The sequence below is a fragment of the Furipterus horrens genome, unplaced genomic scaffold, assembly GCF_987537825.1.
Source record: "Furipterus horrens unplaced genomic scaffold, mFurHor1.1.pri manual_scaffold_3, whole genome shotgun sequence".
NCBI lineage: Eukaryota > Metazoa > Chordata > Mammalia > Chiroptera > Furipteridae > Furipterus > Furipterus horrens.
This window is the reverse complement of record NW_028327173.1, coordinates 23,049,890-23,072,725: the sequence shown is the minus strand read 5'-3', so window position 1 is coordinate 23,072,725 and position 22,836 is coordinate 23,049,890. Positions and strand designations below refer to the sequence as shown.

The 22,836-nt window shown below is 32.5% G+C and overlaps 1 protein-coding gene across 4 annotated transcripts in view; it reads right to left on the bottom strand.

Annotated features, from left to right (window-relative positions):
- ZMYM4 (zinc finger MYM-type containing 4) overlaps positions 1–22,836 on the bottom strand; it is a 123,491-nt gene that overhangs the window by 20,342 nt on the left and 80,313 nt on the right. For all 4 annotated transcript variants that reach the window (XM_090269084.1, XM_090269085.1, XM_090269086.1 and 1 more), the window contains 18 exons: positions 22,107–22,191; positions 21,615–21,870; positions 17,332–17,506; positions 17,010–17,222; positions 15,314–15,464; positions 14,609–14,724; positions 13,417–13,692; positions 13,095–13,245; positions 11,930–12,102; positions 11,223–11,373; positions 10,522–10,662; positions 10,159–10,196; positions 9,079–9,223; positions 6,620–6,738; positions 5,751–5,922; positions 3,567–3,620; positions 2,986–3,165; positions 2,499–2,593 (listed from right to left, as the gene is read on the bottom strand). In XM_090269084.1, coding sequence (XP_090125210.1) covers positions 2,499–2,593; positions 2,986–3,165; positions 3,567–3,620; positions 5,751–5,922; positions 6,620–6,738; positions 9,079–9,223; positions 10,159–10,196; positions 10,522–10,662; positions 11,223–11,373; positions 11,930–12,102; positions 13,095–13,245; positions 13,417–13,692; positions 14,609–14,724; positions 15,314–15,464; positions 17,010–17,222; positions 17,332–17,506; positions 21,615–21,870; positions 22,107–22,191 — 2,691 coding nt within the window. The remainder of the gene's footprint in view (positions 1–2,498; positions 2,594–2,985; positions 3,166–3,566; positions 3,621–5,750; positions 5,923–6,619; positions 6,739–9,078; positions 9,224–10,158; positions 10,197–10,521; positions 10,663–11,222; positions 11,374–11,929; positions 12,103–13,094; positions 13,246–13,416; positions 13,693–14,608; positions 14,725–15,313; positions 15,465–17,009; positions 17,223–17,331; positions 17,507–21,614; positions 21,871–22,106; positions 22,192–22,836) is intronic.

Genomic DNA, 22,836 nt, shown 5'->3' with positions numbered 1-22,836 from the left:
AGCAAATTAGCAACAGATTACTTCCTCAGCCTGATAGAGGACATCGATGAAAAACCTACCGGTAACACCAGATCTAACGAGGCAAGACTGAACACTTGAGCTAAGATTCGGAACTAGCATGAAAGTCTGCTCTCACCACCAATATTCAATATTGTATTGAAGATCCTAACTAGTGCAATAAATCAAGCAAAAGAAAGAAAATATATTAGATTTCAAAAGAAAAAGTAAAACTATCTTTATTTATAGATAATATGCTTGTCTACGTAGAAAGTCCTAAGGGTTTTAGTTGTGCAAAACTACAGTGCATAAAGTCAATATACAAAAACTATCTTCATTTCTTTACACCAATGAAGAATACTAGAAAATAAAATTTTAAAATAGCACTATTCACAACAGGATCAAAAAAATTTTAAATGCTTATTAGATAAATTTAACAAGTATAAGACTTGTACGATGAAACATATAAAAGATTGTTGAGAGAACTTAAAGAAGATACCATTTTCATGGATTGGATGGCTCAAAATTGCTAAGATTTCAACTCTGTGCCAATTGAGCTTAGATACAGAACAGCCCCAGCAGGCCTTTTTGTAGAAATTAACAAGCTGATTCTAAAATTTATATGGAAATGCAAACGACAACTTGATAAAGAACAAAGAGGACTTAACACTCCTTATTTCAAGATTCACTGTAAAGCTACAATAATGGAAACAGTTGGTACTAGTATTAAAATAGACATAAATCAATGGACCAAAACAGAGTGTTTCAGAAATACACTAACACATATGAGTGTATAGGCGATTGACTTTTAACAAAGGTGCCAATGTAATTCAATAGGAAAAGGTAGTCTTTCAAGAGCAATACTGGAACTGGATATCCATACAAAAAAAATTAACATCGATACTTGCCTCAACTCATACATTACAAATTATCTCAAAATTGATTACAAACAAACACAAAAGTTAAAACTAAAAAACAAGAAGAAAATGTAAGAGAATATCTTTAATTATCAAATGTTAATAATCAAAGAATTTTTAGACAGATAGTAAAAGAATAAAAATTGATAAAAGTAGATAATCTCAAAATAAAAGTTTTGTTCACCAAAGAAAATAAAAAAGGGAATCACAGAATAGAAGCAAAAGTCATATTTGATAAAAGAATTATATCCATAATAGAGAGCACTTATCAACTCAGTAAGATTATAACAACTCAATTTTTAAAAATGTTCAATAGTTTTGAATAGTCTCGACAAATATAAAGGACGCCCAACATCATTAGTGATTAGGAAAATACAAATTAAAACCACGAGGTAACACTACACATTCACCAAAATGGCCAAAATTAAAAACCAACAATACCAAGTGCTGACAAGGTCATGGAGCAAATGGGACTCACATTGCTGGTGAGAATTCAAAATGTTACATCCACTTTAGAAAAAGTTCAGTAGCTTCTTTCAAACTTAAACATACCATTAGACCTAGCAATCTCACCCCTAGATATTCTTCCTCAAAAGAAAACATGTTAACACACAAATTTATAATAGAAGTTTCATAGCAGCTTTTAAAAAAATAGTCACAAACTGGAAACAACCCAAATTTCCATCTTCTGTTAAACAGTTAAACAAATTTCATTTGTCCATACAATGAAATACTACTCAGAAATAAAAAGGAATGAACTGCTGATAACGTGAAACAAATGGATGACTCTCTAAAACATTATGCTAAGTGAAGGTAGCCAGACACAGAAGACTACAAATTATATGAAAGTTTAGAAAAGGCAAAGCAGTACTATTATGCATAGATCTGCAAAGCAAATTGGTGATTATCAGGAGTTGGAGATGAAGACCGGTTACAAAAGGTCACAAGGAGACCTTCTGTGGCAGTTCAAGTGTTATGATTGTGATGGTAGTCCATAGTGAATGCATTCAAAGCTCACCAAATTGTAGACTTAAAATGTATAAAATTTTAAATATAATTGTAAAAATAGAGCTAAAAAGAAATAAGGCTATTATTCTCTTAATTTTGGTATGGGAAAGCCCTGTCAATATAAAAAACAGTCCATGTGGACTTCATTATTATACTCTATTATATATATGCTAGTGAGCCTCATTATAAAAAGCTTTTTAAATTAAACAACAACAAAAAAAACCCTTGATTACAGAAACAAAATTTAAAAGTCCTTGCTGAAAGAAATGTAAAATGTAAGATACAATTCGTTCTTTCTTTCTTTTTGGGGGGTGGGGAAGGGGGGGTAAGAGTTATAGTTGATCCCAAACTGACAATAGTTACAAGGAAGCCAAATCTCAAAGGCTCCCCAAGATATGGTTCTTGACTTTAAGAAACAAAAACAAAAGCACACACAGACACAAATAAAAACACTGGGCTGTAAAACAATGTATGTAAGTCTCCGATCCTAGCTGATACAGAATTTTGTAAACTGCAGGTACTAATCAACACTTACAGAATGAAGTAACAAAAATAAAAATTAAGCTTATTGCTTACTCTTCGTCTGGGCTGAGGGAAGCCATCTCTGTGTCGTCTTCTTGTTCGGGAACGTGCCTGGATTCCTTGTCCTTTATTCAATGGGTCAAAGGATTCTATAATAATCAGCACAAAGCATAATATGAGATAACTCACAGACTTAAAGACTAAGATTGAGGAAGAAAATAGCTGGTAACAGTCACTACACTGATTATTTTGTTTGTGTTAACAAGAATTTTACTTATATACTTAAAGAGAAATAATGGCTCAAATTTGCCATTAAATTAAGAGTTCATTAACAATCAAGAAAAACTCATTTATGGTTCCTGTGGAAAAGCTTTAAAAAAGACAACAAATTAACTACTTATAAATTAACACCTTCAAAGGCAGTGACCATTTATGCCCTAGATTATTATCACACCTTATAACTGCTTCATAATATCAACTGACAGTTGTATCAATCTTCTAAAACAAAGGACTTTCAGTAGACAAGTTATATTTCACAAACCTGATGGAAAATCTGCTTCCAGGTCCTGTTCAGTTTCCCCTTTTGAAAATTGCTTCAATTCTGAATCAGCTTCTTGCACAGCATTTGACTTTAAGGCATAATGATTCAATTCTTCCTCCCAGCTATGTGGAGTAGATACTGCCTCTGATTCAAGATCACCACTGTATGTGCTTCCTTGGTCTGAAATAGTTAGAAAATACAGCCACAAAATTAAACAGACTCTTAACATAGCCAGAAACCTTCCTGAAACACCAAAACACCAAAAACAGATAAGGTTGCTGGACAATTACCTAGGTATATTTAAGAATGAAGTAACCTAATTACTGGTCTCACAGAACTGGATTCATATTCTTGGTATGCACTTTAAAGTATTACCTCAATTAATCCTTAAAATCAATATTTGAGGTAACTTTTATTATTCTCATTACAAATCAGCACACAAACCATAGACATCCGGTGCCCCTACAAATAGCTAAAATTGCAAATATTTAATTCAAGGATGCTAATACTTTATGGGTCTGTATTACTAACAGAGGACAGTACATATTTCTAAGATCAAAAATATATTTTCAATTACAAACCTTTTTCAAATATCTTGGTGTCTAGAAAGAGTTCCTGTTCAGAAGTTTGGGATCCTAAAGAAAAATACATAATAAAACATTTTATAAGTATACACAAAGCAAACTACATCTCAAATAAAATGACTGCACTATAAATACATGAATTACATGAGGGAGTTCTAAGTAAACAGCCTTCATATGCAGAAAGAATGTTTCATTAATAGCCCTGGCTGGATAGTTCAATTAGTTAGAGCATCGTCCCAATATTCCCAGTTAGGGCAAACATAAGAAGTAACCAATAAACGCATGAATGAGTAAAACAACAAATCAATGTCTCTCTCTTTCCAACCCCCTCCCCTCCCTCTCTCTGAGATAAATTTTTTCTTTTAAAAAGAATGTTTCATTAATAAAAGTAGGCATTAGCAGTAAATGCACTTAAATTACGACATAACAGTGCTTACACGTCTAGATAGCAGTATGAAAGCAGTCATGGCAAGAGACACCTTGATTTTGGATTTTGCACTCCTGTGCTACCTGAAATTCATTTTTTGCCCATCACACACAGACACACACACATTTATTCAGACTGACAAATCTGTTTTAAATTGCTTTCGGCCCCCTAAAATATAATATGCTTAAGCACTGCATTGTAAAGCCAACAGACTCAGAACATAAATTACATGAGCAACCTACACATGGAACTAAACAGAACACAGTTCTATCAATTACAAACTGCTTCAAAAGTAAGAAACGTAAAGCGTCAAAGTATTAAAAACCATTTTTTAAAAACCCAAGAAAACGGCTTCTTTCCCTAATATCAAAGTTAGCCATATTCCTTCAGTTGAAATTCATTTTTCTCTCCTTTATGTTTTTAAACTATTAGATTTTACACTATAGTGACTATAACTATCTGTATTGAAGCTTAGTTTTGAAAGGTTTTCTGTCTGATTCAATTGTTTGCTAAGGCAAAGTCACAATATTTGTACAGAGAATGAACTGGATAAATGTTAACTATTAATGTGAACATAGAAGCCAATTAAAAAAAAAATGTATCATCAGTAATAGCTTGAACTTCCAAACTAAATATAGTATCAGAAAGTTAGAAGATCAAGCTAGGGACAATATTCCAGAACATTAAAATCCACATATAAGGGGTCAGAATTATGACACCATATACTGAAGATCAAAATGAGACCAGAAACACTGGAATAACAAAATTTTTACCCATCATTCAGAATATGTATGATTTAAAAATTTACTGGCAACAGAACAGGAAAGTTGACAGTTTTTCAAATGCTACAGTGTTCAAAAAACCACCTATCATTTATTATGCAAAATCAAATCCCAATGGTTGGCTTTGTAAGAGCTGACACTGAAAAAAAGAAAAACTTGTCAGGAAAGAATATTTTCTTGGCTCATCAATGATAAATGAAAAGGCCTTTGTGAATATTCACTGATATATTTCAACTACCTTAAACACCATTCTCTCTCTCTCTCTTTTTATCATTATATCTCAGCTTATATCCAAAAATCAGGGAGCTGCTAATTAAGGCTAGAAATCTTTTGGAAATATTTATTACTGAATTCTGGTTAAGATCATGTATTATTTGCTTTGGAGTTAGACACACCTGGATTCAACTTCTGGTTTATTTACTTCGTGATTGCATAACCTGGGAAGTAAAACATCCTATTTGCCAAATGAGGAATCTAAAGTAAACAGTAACCAACCCTCAAGAAGGTTGTTGTGATGATTAAATGAGGTGATGTACATAGTGTATTTGAAACAATGCCTAGAATATAGTAAGCACATAAATGTTAACTATTCTCCTTATTATTCTACACTCATAGAATGGGATTTATCTATAGGTTACTTAGAGCCAAATAGTTTTCCCTCCTTCTACCACCATTCTGATTATTACACAACAGGAATTCTTATATGGGGAACATGGCTTTGAATACAAGAATAAAATCAGAAAATGATCACGAAACTTGGATTTATAGGTTTTCTGGAATCATTAACATTAAAGACTGTATTGAATATCAGTACAAGTTTAACAAACCCAACCAACTAGACTTAGTATTTAAACACAATAAAGCGTTTAGAAACACCTTGACTGCCCAATACTTAAAATTACTTGAGCTACCTAAAAATGTGGGGGGTGGGGGGGCTGTTTTCCCTTTAATTTACTTTAAAATTATACCAACCTCCCTGGGATAGTGTCTTCTCCTTCTCTTCATCTTCTGCAATAATTTCTGCCATCTCAAGGAGATCAGCTTCAAATGGATGTGAAGGAAGCTTTTCCTTAATGTCTTCAATACTCTCAGTGGCTTTATCTTCGTTATCCATTGAGGATGGAATAAGCATAGGGACAGGCATCTGCAAGATCAAGGATGGACTGAAGAGTTTCTTCCACAATAGGTTCATCAAAAGTATTGTTTGTGAGATGATTTAAGTACTAAAATAATAAACAAATTCAATGCTGATAATTAAGTCTTGCTACATTGTTTTTATAAAAATACAGCCATTTAAATAAAATTCAGTAAGAGCTTTACTGCAAACTCAACAAAACGTGTCAATGAATTCTCCAAAAGGATAATTATCTAATGCACCATTGTTTTGCTTTTGATTATATTTCTTGCTTAACATTTTTACACAACTGTTAACCTTAAGAATTCAGTACTGAGGAAAAATAATTTCCGAATTTTAAAAAAATCAATACATTTGTCTTTAATAAAAGGTTCATGTAAATCACAGTATTCGTCTTTCACCCTTTCTAGAATCTCGTGTTCTACCACACACACATACACACACAGAGTTTCTGATCTTTTACTATCTGAGTCGTCTTACTGTTGCATGAAACATTATGAAAAAACCACCTCACAGTCTTCTCTCAGAAGGCAAGGTACAAACAGACGTTCTGTAGGTACTCCGTATTAAGTCATACAGTAATATGATAATAGCCAAGCAGAGTTGAGTATACTTTACCAACAAGTGAAATTTTTAATAAAACTATAAAATTTTAGTCCAGGAAGATGTGTACTAACTTAATCTTAGTCTCTGTGCGATTACTCACTGGAACTGGAATGCCGAATGGGACCGGTGCGTACTGCGTGTACAGGTGAAGAGGCACGGGCACGAACACTGGCACAGGGACCGGCACCACAACGACCTGGGGCGGGCTCAGAGTGTCTTCTAATGGAAGCGCCACCAAAAAAAGGGGATGAGAAAGGACATTTTAGTAAAATAACACTTTTAAAAAGCATACAGAGATTTATAGTTCAAAAGAACTGTAATTAGCTCTGGCTGGTGTGCTCAGTGAGTTGAATGCCGGCCTGTGAACTGAAAGGTTGCTGGTTCGATTCCCAGTCAGGGCATGTGCCTGGGTTGCAGGCCAGATCCCCAGTTGGGGGCATGTAAGAGGCAACCAATTGATGTCTCTCTCACTTTCTTTCTCCCTCCCTTCTCGTCTCTATAAAAAATAAAAATAAAATCTTAAAGAAAAAAAAGAACTGTAATCTATGATAATAGGAGTTCACAGAAAAGAAAGGTTTGAGAATAGCAATAACAAAAAAAGTAGGTAAAACAACGACTGTCAATGATATGAGGATAAAATTAATGAAAGATGTAATCTGGATAAATGAAGGGAGGAACTGAAACATTGATCTTAGATGAGGGGTATGGAAGGCTGTTAACATGAATAAGTATGTTAGAGCGAACAGGTAGAAGGTCCATTTTTGTCAAACTAAATCATTTCTAGTACATAGTGGGGAGCTTCTACAGATTCTTCAACAGAGAGTAATGTGATGAAAATAGCATTAAAAAGATTAATTTGGCCGCCATCTTAGCACAGAATAAAAGCATATAAAGTAGGAGGCAATTACAATATGTAGTGCTGACACGACAAAACCCTAAACCAGGGGTGACTGCAATACCTACAAAAAAGAATAAATATGGACCTTGGAAACTAATTCAGATATGAGTAGGAAAAAAGTGGGAACGGTGGAGGATTCATTCAATTATTTAACAAGTATCTACAGAGTCCTTTCTATGTGCCAGAAAAATATGCTAGATTACCATAAAATCAGGAATGTAGGAGAAAAGTAAGCTAGTCACAAAAAGTGGAAAGCTGATCATTTGAGTAGTTAGAGGTAGGAAATAACACAGGATCAATTTTGTCATGATGCAGCGGATGTAAAAAAGGTTACCAGACATAAAGATGTCTGATAACTAAGCTACATAATTAATACAAAATAAGTCATTATTGATACAATAAAAACATAAGACTAAGTCATTTATAGCCTTGCTATCCATTGTGGTCCATGGACCAGCAGTACTGATATTACACCGGAGCTTGTGAGAAATGTAAAGCCTTAGGACCCAATGAATCAGAATATACTTAATAAAACCCCCACATAATTAATATGCATACTAATGTTTTAAGAAACACTGGCCTACAGCATAACCTTCTAGATCTAGAAATCTAGGATTCCCTTCTAGTTTAAAAATTCTGGGGCTTTCATTTGGCAGGAGGAGGAGCTCCAGACTGATTCCCTAGTGAAACAAGCAAAGTGGTGAAAACTGTAAAAAACAACCATTTAAATTATTTGGAAACTGTAAATGGAGAAACATTTCCTCAGAGAAGTCTACTAAAATACAGTAAGAACAGTGGGAGTCTATGACAGGTGATCCACCACCTGCTTTATATTCCCAGCTCAGCCAGTTCTATGGACAGAAGCTGCACTCTGGGTATGTGTGGTCAGGAAGAATGGCTTCTCTTCAGTCGGCTCCCAATCAAGGAGACACAGGCCACCATCATTTCTCATCCCCTCCAAACAAAAGTTTAAGAGTTTAATTTCCTGGTGAGTGCACATAACAGGCAGAGGGACTCCCTTCCTCTACTCAGCTCCTACCCACAGGATAGAGGCCCTACCACAGGAATGGTAGACTAAGAATAGTGGGGACCAAATCACCCTCACCCCAGATCACTTGTAAGGCAGAGATTCCACGCCAGGAGAGGCAAACTGAGAAGATCAAAGACTAGCACCTGGCCCAACATTCAGAGAAGTGGCTCAGATTATGCCGGGATGGTGGGTGGAGGTGGGGTAAGGGGGTGGGAGAGGTAGTTCATAAGAAGCCCTGAAGCTCTCCTCAAAGGAACTGATTTATTTTTAAACAGAATATGTTCAAACTGAAGGGTAAAACCATAGTTCCTCTTAATTAAGACCATGTCTATATAATTCTAAAGCCTATACTTACTCCATAATATTACACTGTCATTAATTTTTAAGAAAACTAAATGAAATATTCACAGTAAGTTATGATCAATTAACTTATCTTCTCTTTGCCATAACTTCTTAAGTCTCAGATGTGAAAATACCTAACTCACAGGGATGTTTTGATAACTAAATTGAACAATGTATATAAGCAACCAAAGACAATGCCTAGGAAATAGCAGGTACTCAATGAATATAGGCAGATCCTACATTCCTTTCCCCTAAAAAAATTTAAATGAAGAAAATGCAAGAAATGTACCTGTCTGGCATTCTTTGTTTTGGGTATGTGGTTTGCATGAGGTGGCTTTAGTCTGTGTAATAGGTTTGCACAATAAAGCTTTATTCTTCAAAAGTCTTGGAGGCTGGGAAGGTGGCAGTTTCAGGGCATCTGTTTGTGTACTTGCCTAGTTAAAAACAAAAATCAAAAGAAGGAAATAATAAATCAATTAAACCAAAGAGATTTTCAAAAGCTTATCATTAATTACAGAAAATACTATAATTTCTAAAGAAATATATTGGAATTACATGGAAGATCTAGCACATAAATATTCAACTAAGGAATATATAATATTTGTAAAATAGCAATACAACAATAATTTGATAACTAGATATTGATTCTAAATATATCTAATTATCAGTTCTGTTACCAAGAAAAATGCTATTTCAATTGTAAGCCACTGCTGATCAAGAACAAAGTTAGCAGAGTTTAAAATGAGAACTACAATATTTCTACTTGACTAAGTTAAGTCTTTTAAAAGCCTTAGTTTCAAGATAACTAGAAATAAAAGAATCACTTATGATCATCCCAGGGACTTGAAAAAAAGATGATACGAATGTTACCCCAGAGACCAGGAAACACTTTAGAAATGCCACTGTTTTAGTCTTAAGTTTTTCTCAATATTTATTTTCTTCTTTTAAGAGAAAAGCAAAAAATGTTGAGTAAAAAAAAAAAAGGAATGCTTATATGCTTATTTGGGGCATAATCTGCACCAGGTAGAAAACAAACTACATTTTATAAGTATCTTATTTATGACTACATTACAAATGCCTCCAAAACATTTTGGGCCTGAATTCTGTACAATTAACTTTATAAATCTGTACAGTTAAAAAAAAAAAAAAAAAAAAAAAAAACTTCATTAACTACACAGATAGCAAGCATTCAAAAAAATTAAAGTATATAAAAGACCTAATTAAGTTACCAGAAAATCCTGAACAAAGATTAAATGAGCTCATGAAATTTATTTTATATAATAAACAAAAAAGGGCAAAGTAGCTTAGACATACTTATACTACATAAAGCAAAATAAATACATAGGCAATATCAATGAAAATAACTTACATCCCCAATGATTTTTGCCGTTACTGTTGGAACTGCACCTGGTATAAATTAAAATACATGTTTAGGATCTTATACAATCAAACATTTGCATTAAGAGGTCATTATTGGACAATAAACACAAAGTCTCTCATAATAAAAACATGTATTATCTTAATTTAATTCAGGAAAAGACTTAACATCTAAAGTATGAGAAAAAAAATCTGGAAATTATGAAAACATTAATGCCCTAGCAGCCCACAGGGAGCCACCATTCTTTATATGAATGTATCAAACATATGATAATGATCACTGACAGTAAAAAGATAGAGAACCACTATGTTCACCTCAAAAAGGCTAGATAAATGCTTTCAAATCAAGCCATACCTTGTAAAACGCTGTTAGAATTCACTGTGGGCTGAGCAGCAGGAGCACTTGCTAATGAGACTACATTAGCTATAACTGGAGTTGAATCTTTTCTTAGTGATGGGGGCCCAGCTGAAGTAGCTGACACCATGGAAATACTTGCTGATTAAAATAAACAAAAAATTTTAAAACCTTATATAATATATATGTACATACATCCATAAAAACCAACTTCTCAAGGAAGTTAAACAATGCTTTTAAGTTAGAGTAAATTCTGTTGAAGCAGAGTCACTTCAGGACTAACAAGGTATTTCTTCTATTTTTTAATTAATGAAACTAAAAGGTATTCCATGTATTTTATCTTGTGTAACTATGCAGATATTTTAAGAGGCCATGTGATATAGGCTATATGTCCTTTTTATAGTCTCAACTCCTTTTATAAGGAAGTCAAGGTGTATATATCCAACAACAATACATTAACTGCCATTCTTTCCCATAAAGTTCTTGAAGAGTTTGATTCAATATGCTCAGAGAAAAGTAAAAAACTCCCATTTTTACTGGGCTTTAATCTCAGGTGTTAAACAAAAAGGGATCTAAATGTTAATGTCATGTGAATAGAATGAAATTTATGTTTCATGACATTATTGACAATTGTTTAATGTTCCCAATTTGTAGAAGTAGTTAGTCCCCCACACTGATCAAAGACTCAAGTTTAATTCTACCTGCATTGTTCTGTGAAGGTGGGTCACACATACTTTGCTGATTACAGAACATCAAGATACAAAGCAGGTTACAGAAATGTTTCATTTCTCCTCGCCATTTCAAGGACTCACTGAGTTTACCCTGTCGCTTACAACCATCACATTTGGCCATCTGAAAAACAAATGGAAGACAGTAAAGGTGTAAGAAACAAATTACCTGTGGTCTGACAGAATAAAATCAGTATACATATAACAAGTGAGAAAACTGCCTTAGAATTTATGTCACAAAAATGAAGGTTAACTATCCTAAAGTGGTAAAAATACTTATTTATCTATCAATGATTTCATACAAAATGTAAAAAAGTCATATTATTGAGATGCCAATAAATATCTTATAGTAATTAAAAAACATAGCAAAATGAAATAAGACCTATCTTCCTTAAAGACTTCAGAAGACAAATTCATTTTAGTTAAATAATAAATGAATAAAATTATAACTTTAAATGCCTTAATGTCTTGAGACTATCACATCTTCTCCAAGGAAATTAAAAACAAAAGAAATGTAACTTCAGAGACATTAAAGTCTTCCAAAATCTTATTTTAATGCCAGAGAAGAACATAATACATTTAATTTTAAAATTTTAAATGGTTAAATTGTCCTTCATACTTCATCAAAGACTTAATGTATGCCCTAACTTGAAAAACCCCTAAACGTGAATTCTATTTACCTGATAGAACAAAACTGTATATTTGGACATGCATTCTTCACAGCAGAACTCTTCCACCTTTCCCCCCAAATTATTCTGTACCAATTTGGGAGATGTCTGTAAACAATAACTGCACATTTTACAGTGATTTCCCCAGAGTTTTGCTAAGTCATGTTTATAAAGCAATTTGCAACCTAAAAAAATCAGGAAAGATAAAATTAACATTAGGTAGAAATATTAAGTATCTCTATCTTTAATTTAAATGCTCTACAACAAAGTTTCCACACTTGGATCGTCACCAATTAAATCAAGAGATCAACACTGAGGATCAATGCTATCATTTAAAAAATATTACAGTGCATCACATATAGTAAAATTTGTTTAGTAAAACTTTTGTTTTGTTTGGGTATGTGATATCACAATGTAAAATGTATTTCTTTTTTCTGTGTTGGGGTCAAAAGGTTTGAAATCCACTAGTCTAGGAGGCTAATCTTGTGCAGTTTTAGAATAAGACAAAACACTGTAAATATGTAAGATAGTCATTTAAATAAAGAAGAAAGTCTACCTCATACTGATTTCTAAATTCAAATCATTTATATTCAGAAACATAATCGCTGTTTAAAACAATAAAAGCAGTATAATCTTAGGATGTTATCAAATTTAAGGACTTCTCCTTTAGAAGTGCTAGAACTAAAAGATCCCTGTCAACCTAATATCATTATATGTTTTTCACATTACCACCATCTTCTGCAACATACTTTGAGGATCTTTTCCTTCATTTTAACATTTATATAATACGAAGGATTATAGCAAAAATATTCAAACCAAGTATAAACAAAGCAAAAGGGTTTGGTGTTATATATAAAGGATAAAGTAGATAAATTTACACAGTAACAGCTTAAACGTTTGAGTGCCATGCGTAATTGCTAAAATTCGTGTGAGAAATGCCAAGCTATTTTACTGAGAAATGCAGTGTTTATGAAAAATGTCTATAAAAAAATTATTATTCATTTCATTGTTATTTACATTTATAGCCATCGAAAAAAGAGTCACTGGGAGCGACACTGGCACTTTTGGGAAAATCGGTCAGCGTCGCTCACAGCTACATTGGCACTCAAAGGGTTAAATCATGAACTACTTTGGAAACAATCAACATGCTCATTAGGTACAATAATCTTGTCTTTACCTTCACTACAGAATGACTTGTCAGCACCTGAGAATCTTACAGTCTCCTTTACAATTTTCTCAATTTTACAATATTCACACATTGCCATCACATGATTTATTTTCTTATATTCATCAGAACAATTCTTGCCACAGAACTGAAACATTTTACCCTGTAAAGAAATAATCATTAAGTACTAATTAAACATTTGGTTTATCTTATGGAAATCCTTACCCTTCTTACTTTCAAAACAAACAGTGTACTTTTGATATAAAAAGCCAAAAACAATTTTACAGATAGACCAGTTTATACTCAAACCCTTTATCATGATCCCAGACTTTACCTTATAGTCAAGAAGTTCTGGTTTTGTCCCAAAAAGACGGTTACAGTGCTGACACTTAAGTTTCACAACACTTCGTGCAAACCCAACATGCTGAGATTGGGCAGCAAGGCGCTGGAGACCAGCAGCAGCAGAGCTACTGATGGAGGTGGGAGAAACAGCAGAGGTGTTACTTCCTCCTGCTGACACTGTTGAACCTCTAGGGATGCTTACGATTACTTGGCCCTGAGACAAGGGCACTACTGAAGAATTCATTCCTGTTGGTTTGTTAAACAAATTCTGGGGGTAAAAAAAAAATCAATCTCATCATTTGTTCAAACAAGGAAGTACTGACTGTCTAAGTATACCAAGCACAACTCTAGGCACCTAAGATACATTTGAGAACAGACAAACATCCCTACCTTTGAGTGGCTTATACAGTATTCCCTCACTTATCATGGGTATTATGTTCTAGACGCCCGCCCCCCGCAAAGCAGGAACCTTACATTTATTCTACACTCAAACCTATGTAACTTTAACAGCATAGGTATACAGTACCGCAAAATCCCGCGATATAGCAGAAAATCCATGATAAATAATTAAATATAATATTTTTAAAAATCCCATGATACAGTGAGGCCGCCATAAGTGAACCGCAATATAGAAAGGGACTACTGTACTTAAATGGGGGGAGTGTCATTTATAGCCAAAAACTAAAATAATTTAACTAATAATTTTCAAAAACAGTATCTTTCCAATAGATAATCGAGGTCAGTGATTTTCTACCTTTTTCATCTCATGGCACACATAAACTAATTACTAAAATTCTGCAGCATACCAAAAAGTATATTTTTTGCTGATATAACAAAAAAAGATATAATTTTGATTCAGTCACCCTAGATGGCTATTGTTATGGTTGGTTGTTGTCATTTTTTAAATTTAACAATCTAAGGGAAAAGAGGGAAGTCAGTGTCCTTGACTAAATAGTCAGGTATTGCATGCTTTAAAAATTCTTGTGGCACACCTGCTGAAAATCGCTGATTTAGGTAATAACAGTACTATTTAATTTTACAGAAGGCAGTCTCCAAATACAGGATGAACCAAAGAATCCATGTTTAATAGAACTGAGATAGAAATTTAAGTAATCCGGGCACTAGCAAACAACATTACTACAGCAGGTGATTCACTAACCGGAGAAAGATCACTGAAGCCATACCTGGAAAGCTACCACACAGCTGTAGCTGCAGAAGTTGCGTATACTTCCATCTGACATGGCTAGGTGATACTGAGGGATTGCTGAGGTTTTACAACTGTTACACTGAACCTGTACACCTTAACAAATCAAAATAAAAACTAATGAGTAATATACACAAATGTACTTGAAGATAAATAAGTATTATATTAAGATACGAAAATTCACAGTCAGGGCAAGCTGTAGGAACTGAAACTAAATCACATCACATACACACAGAAACTAACTTAACGTTAAAAAGATTTTTAAGTTGGGACAACTAACAGCATAATCAACAGAGCATATTTAAAAAAATAAAAAAATAAAAAAACTAAGAAAAAATAAAAAAAAATAAAATAAAATAAAAAAAAAAGATTTTTAAGTTGTCAGTCTATCCTGAAACTAAGATGAATAAGTCTTGAAATACGTCAGGTGTGGATAAAGAAAATACATTAAAGAAGTCATATAAAATTCTTTTGGTAAGGACAAATGCACTAGTAATCAAGCAAGTAAACAAACATAAAATAAGCTATCAGGTAACAGCTGATGTTTTACAACACAGATATGAAATATTTTAAATTTGCCTTAGAAGTCAACTAAATTTGAACAAAAACCTGTACTTAAAAGCAAAGCAATAACCATAGTTTTTTCCAATGATTATATTTATATAGTTTACAAAACCAATATTACCTGCAGAAGTAACCATTTTAACTCTGTACGCAGATAAGCAATTAACAGAACAGAAAAGCTCTGTCTTTCCCAAGCTATTGGTATTTTCAATCATTTCTGCTGAGGATCTCAGAGATTTGCAAAGTGCACATGGTGTAATTTTGGCTGATTTCTATTAAGAGAATAAAATAACATTCATTTTTACCAATATACAAGTTAAAGATTAATTCTTTCAAATGTTTATACTTAACACCATTGAAATACTTTAAATTAGTGGCTTTCAAATTTTTGATTACAATCCTCGGAAATAAATTTTACAGAGACCCAGTACACACATATTTCTGAGGTTTTGTGTTTATGTTTTATACAATGTGTCAGGTTCTATACTAGGTGCCCTCTTGTTCTTACTTCATATAAACCCCAAAACATCGCAGGGACATAGATAGTATAATGCCCATTTACAGACAGAAAATGGACTCAAGGAGTTTTAACTGCTTTCCCCAAAGTAAAATTCTATTTGAAAAGAAAGTCTGGCAATCAAACTGCAATCTACCTTACTTCTAAATCCAATTTATTTTTCTACACTACAATATATATTAGTATGTGAGAAATTTAACAGGTATTGACTAAATTATAATAAAATAACTTGAAATTAATATGTTTCAGCCTATTGCACCTTCTCTTGTAGAATACTGAACCCAAGTAACTTTTAGTACTTGACATAATATCAGGAAGAAATTTAGATAAAGACAAAACATATGAAGATACTGTTAGGATTTTTTCCCATGAGAGCAAAAACAAGATGCTCCTAAAGGAAGCTAAGCCCTTTTAATGTATTTGTATACTAATCAGAAATAAATGGAAACACTATATGTTTAAAATTCCATAACCACTGAAAAATTTTAAGAACAAATTATCAAATTTCGGTTGACTGTATAAAAATTCACTATTTTTAGAAAAGAATCATCAGCAAATGTACTGAAACAGGAAGTGATTGTAAAACTTAAAATGTAAAAGGTTCTTACAATTCCTTTGAGTTTATCAATTTTAAAATCTTTTGATCAAAATTTACTAGCAAAATATAAATTGAGTACAAAACTGCATTAGACATCTGTCATACAAGAGTTCATTCAATTCATTCTCTACAAACCTCAAATTCACAAAATAATATATAACCCACATTTATTTTTTCTTATTTCATGAAGAGAAGAAAAAATCTTTTAACCAATTAATGGTGAGATTTTTATTTTCTGAATTGCAATTTCAATCATATGGACCTGATTTCAAAAATACACATGCATTGGGCCTTACCCTATCAAATAAAAAAGTGTGTGTATACAAATGTAAACCAAAATACATTTCAAAGACTAGAGGCTAATAACACCAAAAGGATAGAACTTGGGTATCTCTGAAAGATGTATTATGTTTCTTCTTTGTGCTCTTCTACATTTTCAAATTATTGTTCAAAAACATGAATCATAATATGAAATTAAAAAGTCATACCTAAAAACACGTATTTCAAATGCATAAACAGAAACATATGCTACATCTAAAACTCTTGTTATAAAGTTTTTAACAGGCATTATTTTGACAACTATTTATACGTAAACATACTAATTAAGCTAATAAGGTCTTAATATTTTGTGACATTTTCATAAATAATTACCACCCCAAAATTTAGATACTCTCTCAATAAGGATTAAATATGGTCATGTACCTGCTTATATGCTGTGACACATGTCGAGCTACAAAACTTCTTGGACTGTCCCTCTATCTGAAGCATGTGGCATTGTCCAGAGCCACTGTAACAGTAACCCCCACAGTTCTCACAACAGTTCATGGTGAGGTTGTTAGCAGAGCGAAACTTAGAGAAGCAGGCATCACTGCAAAGTTTATGTACCACATTTTGGTAATTAACTTCATGTCGAATCTAGGAATTCAAAAATAAAAATATACAAACAAGCAGAAACCATCAAAATGCTGCTCTTTAAGTACAAACATTAGACTCCCCCCGCTAATAAAGTAAGAAGATAACTTACAACAGCATTCTTCTGACACATGCTGCATTTGGTTGAAATGCTATTAGCATTTATGGTAACCACAGGTTTTCTTTTCAGTTCATATGTTGACAAACATGACTGACTGCAAAAATCTTTACTAACGGTGGTATTTTCAAACTGGGCACTGATCACATCCTTCGGATTTAAAATGTCTCTAAAAATGATAAAGATAAAATAAGCCACAGTGTAATTCATTTTTTTTCCTTTTTGTAAGCTAAGTAAAATAAAAGAGGCATTTACAGTATAGGAAAAGATCACTGATAATTTAAAATCAGAAAACCTGAGTTTTCTTGGATAAACTAATAGATCGCTTTGATCCTTCAGTTCTGTTCTATAAAATGGACCTAATAGAGACTTACTTTATAAAACTGTTGAGAGAATCAGTATACTAAGTTTCCAGATTAAAAGGATATATGCACCAGTTATCATTCATTACCTCTAGTAGGTAAAATTTTAGGAGATATTTTAATTTTCTTCTTTAGGCTCTTCTGTATTTTCAAAATATTCTTTAAAAATACTTTGAAAAAATTTGAAAACCACTACCGTTTAGTAGTAAAAACACATTTCAAACTAAAGTGTATATTGTAGCATGATTATATAAAATTGAACATTTCCATATCTAAATAATTACTTTGCAGGCATCAGCAGCAAAGGCAATAAAGATTAAAATCCTATTGATTAAGGCTCCTTACCACCCACCCATTATATCACCACAAACTAGTCTTTCTACATAGTAGTTTATCAGATAGTTTAAGTGCAAAGCATTTTAAAAACCAAATTTTAAAAATATCTTGATGAAATTTTCTAGATAGTGTCTTTTCCCATGAGTACACACTCACATATTAGTAAATAAATTGTGTTCTGCACTGACTGGTGGGTCTCAGTGGGTTGGGCATTGTCCTTCAAAGTAAAAGGTCACCAGTTCAATTACCAGTCAGGGCACATGCCTGGGTTGTGGGTCAGGTCCCCACTTGAGGACCTGCAAGAGGCAGCCAACTGATGTCTCTCCAACATCAATGTTTCTCTCCCTCTCCTTCTCCCTCCCTCTCTCTCTAAAACATAAATAAATTTTTAAAAAATTTTAACTGTGCTCTATTCAATCCTGAATCTTTATAGACTATATTAATAAAGTACTTTTTAGAAAGGATTACAATATCTCTGCTTCAATCGAAGATAATAGTAAACATAATGGGAATCCTCACAAGAAGCACCAGATACTACACTATGCTGTAGTACACAACTTCTTACTTCATCTTCTATACTTCCAGACTACGTTGCATTTTTTTTGTCTTTAAAATTTTATTTCAAATTAAGTTTTACTGTATTTCATTTATAGGGATATTTATCGAGCAGTTGTATTAAGTAGGAACTAGCTAAACTCTGTCAAGATATGATGCAATCATGCATTCAAGGAACTCTACTATATTGGGACAAATAGACAAATGATATATAAAATAATGTAGCAGAAGCATTCTTAAAATATAATAGTATAACATTTTTGAAAAGATATGTATAATGTACTATACAGAAACAGAAATAAAGAAACAGTTATTTCAGACAGTATGTATCATGAAAGGCCACCCAAAAGGTGACATTTGAGCTGGACCTTAAATAGAAATTTTCTAAAAGGTTAAGGAGATAATAAATGGGAAACAGTATGAATCAAGGCAACGAAAGTATAAAACATAACAAAAAAAAGGAAATTACTTTTCACTGCTCTCTAGTATGCTTAGCATCCAATTACATTACATCTTAATTATAGATTACATGTTATGCCAGAATGAGGAGCAAGCTCATTCAGACAGTAAAAATTCAGAAGTGGTATGGACAATCCCAAAACAGTTATTTCTTTGAGCACCATTATATCAAGAAATCTTAGCTTAACAGTATTACAAGATTACCCTACAATTTACTTTTATGTAGGATTTAAAATATATTTTCAAAAAATCATTAGGTCCCTATGACTAAGAAAACCTAAAAATTAATGATTAGCCAAAATATATTCAGTTTAGGTTAAATCCAAGGTGTTAAGAGATATGGTTAATAAAAATAAAAATGTTATTCCAAATGACTAATGAGTTTCTTTCAATTTAAGTGTGGCTGCTATAAAAACAGCAGTAACAGGAAGAAAATCTTTTCTATCTCCATTTATTCAAATTAAATTGAAATTCTTCTTAAAGGGATGGACTTACAAATTAAATTTGTTTAACTATATGGATTATTGAGGGGGGCGGGGACACGAAGGTGGTGCACATGCCAAAATTAATCAGCTATTTGACACTGAGCAAATCTTTCAAATTCTTTGAATAAAATTTCCTTATATTTAGGATACAATCCAATTCAACAAGTTTATAATCAGATAACCAGATTATCCCAAACTGTTGTAACAACTGTGTAAATAAGAAAGAAACAAAGGTAAAGTGGTGAAAAGGAGATGAAGGAGCAGTAGTTCAGGAACTGAAATGACATACAAAGAAAAACAAGAGTGATCAATGGTTGAGAACTGAGGCTTAGAAAAAGGTATTCTGTAAAATGAGAAGGGGAAAAGAAAGAAAGAGAAATGAAGAAAAGGCTGAGGCAATAGGCAGGTAGAGAACACCTGAACAAAGAAGTCAAAGGGGCAAATTAAAAAGAGTAAGGGATTTATAAAAAAGCATAAATGAGTAAGAGTCAAAGAATGATAGGTTGAAAAAACCGAAAAATGTAAGGATAAGACTAAACAACAAAAAACCAAAAATGTTATCTTAAAGAATAATTAATTATATAACATCAAGACAGATATGACACATATAGGTAAAAATGACCTGTCTCCAGATAACACTAGGCGAACACTGCAGATCCAAGGGTTATAATAAACTTAGATGAAAATAATATACAGGATAAGGCAAAAGTAGGTTTACAGTTGTGAGCATGAGAAACAAAGTTTATTTTTGTATTGTTATTTATTATTTTCCATACAAACTGTAAACCTACTTTTGCCCCACCCTACATGTAGTCAAGAAATAAGAAAACAAAAAAAAGAGGGCAAACATTTTAAAATTTCTCTGAGTTTTCTACGGTCATTTTGGAATTCACTCATAAATCTTTGATAAAAGTATCTAAGACTATTATTATAAAAAGAGGAATACTGTTGAAATTTTAGAAAGTGCTGATTCATAAAGAATTAAAGAAACACGAAAGTTATTATGTGAAATTATCTCATTGCAAAATAAGAAACAGAAAGAAAACTATAAAAATTATAATTTTCAAGTTGATTTAATTTTAGAATCAGATGATTAATATACCAGAATATAGATATTAGATATGTGGTATATTAAGTAGTCATTTTTAAAAGCATGCTTCATAATTCAAACAGTATAAAGAAATAAGCCTATTTTTCCTAAACTGTAAACATAAAGAGATGTGCATATGACTAACTTCCAGGAAAACACCTAACCATATTCAAGCTTCTTTTAAGCCTCTTGTCTATATGCTTTTTTCCAATTAAACCAGAAGAGGGAGCATCTTTTTCCCTTTCCAGACAGAGAAAAAGGGCTGCATCCATGGGAGGAACTATATACACAAATATCTAAACTAATAAATTATGGTTTGTGTAGCTTAATAATAGAAGTCAGAGTGTTTCAGAACAAGAGCATTACTCTTTTTATAACTTAAAGTTTCTATAAATTACCTTACAAAATTAGCCAAAATTAGTTCATATTATTCAAACACATCAGAATGGTCTTATTAGGTCTAAGTCATACATACATTTTTGTTGTTAAACACTGAGATGGAACCTCTGAGGTATTTTAGAGATATTGAAAAGATAAATATTTATATTTATATTTGAAGTATACACACACACACACACTTGAATCCATTTAAAAAGTATTAAATGAATTCAAATTACATAATAGTAAACATAAGTATTTGTTGGATTTAAGTATCTATTGCCTAAGTTACAGCCAAAATATTGTGGCCACATAATATACCTAAAATGTATAGTTTTTGTTTTATAAAGCATCTACCTAACACGGATGTAAAGACTGGTTTCAGAAACATTCCTAATATGTATATATAAAAGGCACATTATTTAAAGTTAAAAGAAAGCAGAGTACCTGGCATCCAGAAACACTGAAAGCAGCCAGTTATTTATTGGTACTAAATACTGTGATATTTCTCAAAAAAACATGAAAATGTAGAAAATTGAACAATATACAGATAAGAATGAAGTATCTTAGAAGAAAAAGGTAAAAAGAAGGTAATTTAGAATTCTGCTATACTTAGAGCAACTTGAACAAGTTTTCTTGGTGGGAGGAGGCAGTGGGCGGGCAGATGGAACCGTATATCCAGTGAGGCACAGTGTGGAGCAGAAAAGCTGTGTAGACCCTTTCCTCTGATAAGCAGTCTGCCCCTTCTGGAGGATTTTTTTACAACCAGAACAGGAAACTCGAACAGCTGTGGCTGGGACTGAAGGAAGCATTTTATTCATGCCAGATGATGCCAGAGGAGGCTGAAAGCCAGTAGTCAACTGTGGAGCTTAAAAAAAAAAAAATTGCAAGAAAAATGTTTTACTTTTACCATGAATTTTAAGGATGCATCTTTCTTTCTCTTCTAGAACTAGTCTTGAAATCAATACTAATTATGCAATACACAGTTAAAGCCATTGTAATAGGGCAGAGAGAACTGCCTAGTGTATTAATACAAGCAGATACTTCTTCTCACTCGTACTGGTCAGAATAAATAAATATAATTCATTCAGTTCTGTTTCTTACCGAGAGGACTGCCACTGACTGAAAACACAGCACTAATTTTCAGTTCCCCCTCTTGAGTTTTTTGCGGTTGGCCATGACTAAACTCCTTAAAAAAAATAAAAGAAAAGAAATAAGTAAGAAGAAGAAAGAATAAATACAATGTATCCAAAGAAGTCCAGATACTGAAGACTTTACTACAGCTATATAGGGGTGGAAAATGTTTATTTGCTACATTAACATTAATAAAAAATAACAGCAACAAAGTATAATTATAATAAGAGAATAAGTTCAAGGCAGCTAACTAATTAGCCTGTAGTACTACCAGATATTTACAAATTATTTTTAAAAATTCTTAATATTATTACAGCATTTTAAGTGGCTGGTTACCTATTATAAAAGTAATACACACTATATAAAATTTAGACGAGAAGAAATAAGAAAAACATTCTAATTATATTTCTTTCACCGCAAAACCACCACTGCTATTCTTTTGGTATATTTCTTTCCAATCTCTTCCCGTCCTGTATTCAGAGGTTTTATTTCTTTACACGGTTGTAATTATACTAAATATACTACTCTTATAAAATGATTTTTGGTCACTTTAATCAACCGAGCATTTGCATATTATTAAATATTACTCCAAAATAACTTCTAGTAGCTAAATATCAGTGTTTTTTAAACTGGAGTCCAAGAGTCCTTGAGGTCTATACAGATCCTGTAGGGAGTCTGAGAATTCTAAAAGGATATTTTA